Below are 6,022 nucleotides of genomic sequence, written 5' to 3' on the forward strand. Positions count from 1 at the left end.
TGAAATAAAATTATAATATGACATATCCTATAATGCCGACAAAACGAATTAACGACAAAATAATAATTTAATAATTTATCTATATTTGTGAACGGAAATTTAAGTAAATATTAGTTTATTTTAACTGTGTGCATATTTTAATATCCACTGTATGGGGAACGTACTATTATAACGTGTTCATAAATTAATTTGAAAACTAGTTTTTATGCATTATGAAGTCAACAAAAGTTATACAACATTTAAAACTTTTAAAGTTCATACTAAAAAGACTTCAAAATAGTTGTATTATTATTTATTTACATGTCAACTATAGCATTTTTTTTTTGTCATTTCACAAGACTGTTAAATTATTTTAAACAGTTTTACTAAATTATGTCATGGCAAATGTACATGATGTTTTAAAACAAATGTATACTTTACTTTTAAGTTTCAACGTGAAGTATTATTACAAAAAGTGACCCGGTAATTTTCTACAAAATGTATAAGTATGGGTACCAACGGCAAAATTAATATCCCATATTTGTATACATTACTAATGATGCTTACGTCTGAACTACAATTACTCTGAGCCTATTCAATAGGTACAATACAAGCAGTCTACACTGATATTGTGTATTATGACAAAACTAGATTATTAGAATTGTGCATGGTTATAATTTATAAACATTAAAAGGAAATAAGATATATAATGTCACATTACGGTTTTACTGTATATAAAATTAATTTAAAAACATTTACCTACTAACAGTTTAAAGTCTCATGATAATCTTAATAAATGAATAAAAACCGTTAATACGTTTAATTGTCAATGAAAAAAAAAAATGATAAAACCATCGTAACTCAATGCCTAGAAACATAAAGCTGAGGGATATTAAAAAAAAACTAATTTTCAAATAGGTTTATCCAGAGTACTTGATTATGAGAGAACAAATTGTCATAAATAGATGCAAAATAGGACACTCACATCTTACCCGCTCATGCCCGATCAGCAAAGAACCTAGACCACCGTGTAACACATGCAAAATGCCCCTTTCAATTGAATACACAATTATCTATTGCTCAAAAATACTCAACAACACGCCATTTCCTTAGAAATCCAATACCATGAGAAGAAGCTCTCAACCAATACAACACTATTTATTAAACACTTATTAAATCTCGATAAGTAACAATGTTAAGAAATAAAAAATTGTATGAACATCTTTATACGATTAAGAGATCTATAATATTATGAGATCTTAATAATAATTATTTTTTTTTCATATCTAAAAATTGAAATAACATACGAATTTTGTACACTTATATGGTAAATTATATTATATATATATATAATATATGTTTTACTTAGGTATAATATGTAGTAGCAAATAATTGTTTATATTCTATTGATGTTTGTATTTAATTTTTATAATTTATAAGGTCAATAAGTACCCATAAAGAAACTTCATTATTGTAATTTACATATTTTTTCTGAATTTTTTTTGTTTAATCAGAATATTTTAAATAAAAGTTAGGCTAAATCAATTTAATATTGTATTTATATATATATATATGAATATCAACAGCAGATAAGTGTTATTTATATAAATATATATGTATATATATTATGTGCATACAAAATATGATATTTCATCTCTGAAATGTTGCTAAGTGCAGTATAAAGTTTCATAAAAGGTTTTAAATGATGTCCACTACTTCAAGACCAATGATTTATACGATAAAATATAATAAATAATCATTTTCAATAAAACGAACTAATGAATGTATGTCAGTCATATGTGTATACATTAAAATGTATCACAATGATTTATGTGAAATTTTCCTGAAAAAATAAATAAAAATAAATCGCTTGTTCGTATCAATGTTGACCATTTTAAAACAATAGTTTTAAACAAATAAAACTCGCCAATATATAAGCTTCAAAATTCATTCCATTTAGAACACTAAACAAATTACCATGGACACATTCAGGACGTTGTGGCTCTTTATGGGACTGCTTGCAGTCGGGTAAATATACAAAATAATAATAGTTATCATAAAATTAAACTTTATTGTGCAACTGTTTGATAATATAAATAATGTAAAAATATGTTTTAAAAATAATTGCGTACAATTTAGATAAATTATATCATTGTATTATTATTTGTATTATTGAATAACAATGATACTTTTTATAATTTTGAAATTTAAAATTGATTTTTTATTTCTATATAGTTTTTAAGGTTTTAATATCATCTCGTTTTCTAACTAACACAAAGATTGACGATATAATATATCATTATGTTAATGAGTAAACTTTTTTATACTATGTTAAAGGTTAATATTATCTATTTGCGCTAGTAAATAAATACTATTTAATTAATAATAATTACGAGATAATATAATGTTTATCGTACATACACCGTGGCATTTTAATGTGTAAACATGATTTTATATTATATTTAATAATAATATTATTATTATTAGTTTAAGTTAAAAGTTTTTTAAGTCCAATAAATAGTGTCAAAAATATAATCTAATTTTTTATACTTTTTTATTTCCAAATAAATATTAAAACTCAGTTTTTTATAGTATTGAATCAATTTAGGTACATTTGGTGGTTTTCGCGATCAGAGCTTATATTTGATTTTCTATGTATTTTTTTTTAGTAGAGATATAGTATAACTATAGTCTTTACTAAGTAAGCTTAAAATATTTTTTTTAACAATATCTTAAATAAATATACCAACATTTGTAATATTTATTGTTGTGCCTTTTTAAGGTATTTATGATATACCTATAAACAAGTAGTTATGATTTTAAATTACATAATCCATATTAAAATAATAAAAAATTAAAAACGTATTAATTAAATATTTAAAGGTTAATTTTAATATATACTTCTAACTTACACATATTTAAACATTTGAGAATTTCAAATATTTATGAATCCATTTTGAAAAATATTGACATACGTAAAACGTAATATAATTAATATTTTTTTGACCTTTATACATAACATAAATAAAATTGATTTATGTAAATAAATACATATAGTCTTAAATTATATTTATGTATAAAGTACTCATACCTGATTTATTTTTGTTTTTTTAACTTCCATAACTCCAAATAAACGGGGCATCTGAACAATACACTGTTTTATATGATGTATAACATATACTGCATTTAAAATATTTTTGAATATTCTTGAAATTTCTAGTTTTTGTATTAAATATCAATAAAATTATTCACATTGGATTATTAAAGAACTACAAAATATTTTAATGTTTTAATTCTTTAAAATATAATTAATTTATAATGTATTTTATTTGATTTAAGCTTGGAAAATGGTGTCCAGTCGTTTAATTTACCATCCTTTAAAAAAGGGTCTGAAATAAAGGATCTTTCGACAAAAAGCGCATCATCTCACAGTGTTACAAGTACAACAACTCGTTCCGTGGTAGTTGAAAAAAAATCCACTGTTTTCAAAAAAAAATGTTGGTCAGATTTGATAGAAGATAAAAAATTGAGTATAAACACATTAGAAATGTGTCAAAAATATGGTTATAACGTAGACGGTTTATACGTCGTACCAGAATTTTTGAGACTCCTTAATTCACTGAACCGAGAACAATGCAATATGGCTGCTAAAATCACTTATCCTAGAGATTACAGCTTGTCTATCAAAAACAATGACGAGTTTGATATTATTATCGTGGGTTGTGGAGCTTCAGGATCGGTTTTGGCAGCTAAACTTAGTGACGAAAAAAATTTAAATGTTTTGGTATTGGAGGCTGGAGGTACACCACTCATGCAATCTGAGATACCCGGACTCTGGGCCAATTCAATTGGTTCCGAGATGGATTGGAAATATACCGCAAAAGAAGACAATACGTTTGGTCAGAGTTTGGAAAACAAACGTGTCAATGTTATTCGGGGCAAATGCTTAGGAGGAACTACGGCTTTGAATACAATGTTGTATGATCGAGGAATAGAATCAGATTATACTAAATTTGAGATGGCAGGCTTAACCAAATGGAGTTGGGAAGATGTTTTAAAATACTATAAACGTTCAGAAGACTGTAAATTCGAAAAAATCACCACACACGAAACAATGAGTACATCACATAGTGTAGGTGGTAAACTGAGTGTAGATTCATTCCGTAATACGAGAACTGTTGAAATCAGACAAGTCTATTCTAAGGCGTTAACCACAGTCAACTATAAAACATTAGACTTTTTCGATGTGAAAAACCATCAAGGTTTCGTTTCATCTGTCGCGATCATTAAAAACGGTTTGCGTGTGAACGCAGCAAAAGCCTTTTTAAAGAATGCTAACAAAAAATACAATCTCAAAATATCAGCTAAGTCTTTAGTCAAAAAAGTAATATTTGAAGGTAAAAAAGCAGTAGGAGTTGAGTTTGAAAATTCAGTTGGAGAACTTATTAAAGTTAAGAGTAAGAAGAACGTTATATTGAGTGCTGGTCCGATAGGATCTCCAAAATTACTCTTGGAGTCAGGTGTTGGGCCAAAGGCTCTACTAAATTCATTGGGCATTCCCGTGGTCGCAGAAAATAATAAGGTCGGTTTGAATTTACAAGCGCATCCAAATTTCTTAGGTATAGTAGTTAAATTTGAAATGCAACCGATCAAGTCATATTCTATAAGTGAAATGGTCTTTGAATACTTAATGAAGCACACTGGACCACTGGCCACGATAGGATTGTGCAGTTTCACCGGTTTTATAGATATTGATGGCAATGGTATTCCGGACATTCAAATATTATTTTATTATTATTCTCAGGATGATACTGTATTCATGCCTTCACAATTAGACGCTTTTAACTTAAACGACAACATCACGGAACAGATAATCGATCTTAACGAAGAGAACGATATTAAACTTATTGGTATTTCACTGCTTCGTCCAAAAAATACTGGTAAAGTGACCATAAACAAGACTTGCAATTACGACGAATATGAACCAATCATAGAATTTGGCTCTTTGGCCGACGAGGATGTTGATACGCTAGTAAAAGCTATTCATTGGGTGAAAAATCTTGTACAATCTGAAGCATTCAAACCTTACGGGCCAAAAATCGTTCCTTTAAAAATTGAGGGTGGTCCAGAACCGAACATAAACAGCGATGAATATTGGAAACACGCCATCAAACATTTGACATTAATGAATATCCAGATGACTGGCACATCTTCTATGGCAACAGAATCTTCGAAGGGTGTTGTAGACGAAGACCTTAACGTCTTTAATACCGAAGGCTTGATGGTCGTAGATTCTTCTGCACTTCCAATAATGTTCAGCGCTGAAAGTTGCGCCCCATCCATTATGGTCGCAGAGAAAGCTTCTGATATCATAAAGACAAAATTGGGATGCGACGACGATGACGACGATGAAGAAGAAGAAAGCAAAGATTCGAATGACTACACTGAATAAAATTACCTATCGACCTATAAAATACATATTTTTAAGTTAAACAACAGAACTTGATTCCTAATGAGTGTTGTAATACATGTTAATAAAATGCAATAATTATACAGTGAGAAATTAAAAATCATATTGTGGCATATATATTTCCTAAAAAAACGTTTTTATTCATGAGATTTTTGAATTACCGTGATACTATGTTTACAATCATCACATCTTTAAGTAACTTTGACATTTTAAAATATCCGTAAGTAATAAAGAAGTAAATAGTAAGCATATAGGTACAATTAAATTGGTTAAATCCGATAGCTATTGAATAATATGAAAAAAAAATTTGCGTACAATTAATGGTTGAATATTAAATAATATAAAATACTTGAAAAATACTTTAAAATAATAGAAAACTATAAACAACAGAATGTTTTATTTGTGATAAGTCGCTCGTCAGAATTTCTCTAAATTTTGTCTGCAGTGTTAATTATTTTAATTCCAAAAACTTTGATTCAGAACTACAAACAATGCGAATAAAGATTTATTATTTAAAAGTGATAGTTATAGATAAGAAATCGGAAACTCAATTAACGCATCACTTAAAGAATT

The 6,022-nt window shown here is 27.4% G+C and overlaps 1 protein-coding gene across 1 annotated transcript; it reads left to right on the forward strand.

The window, feature by feature from the left end:
• The first annotated feature begins 1,884 nt into the window (after window positions 1-1,884).
• Window positions 1,885-5,568, forward strand: LOC113554565 (glucose dehydrogenase [FAD, quinone]-like). The gene is made up of 2 exons (XM_026958464.1): window positions 1,885-2,007; window positions 3,319-5,568. The coding sequence occupies exons 1-2, from the start codon at window positions 1,958-1,960 to the stop codon at window positions 5,429-5,431; spliced, it is 2,163 nt and encodes a 720-aa protein (XP_026814265.1). The 5' UTR covers window positions 1,885-1,957; the 3' UTR covers window positions 5,432-5,568.
• The last annotated feature ends 454 nt before the right edge of the window (window positions 5,569-6,022 follow it).

This window comes from Rhopalosiphum maidis, chromosome 2 (genome assembly GCF_003676215.2).
Source record: "Rhopalosiphum maidis isolate BTI-1 chromosome 2, ASM367621v3, whole genome shotgun sequence".
NCBI classification, from domain to species: Eukaryota; Metazoa; Arthropoda; class Insecta; order Hemiptera; family Aphididae; genus Rhopalosiphum; species Rhopalosiphum maidis.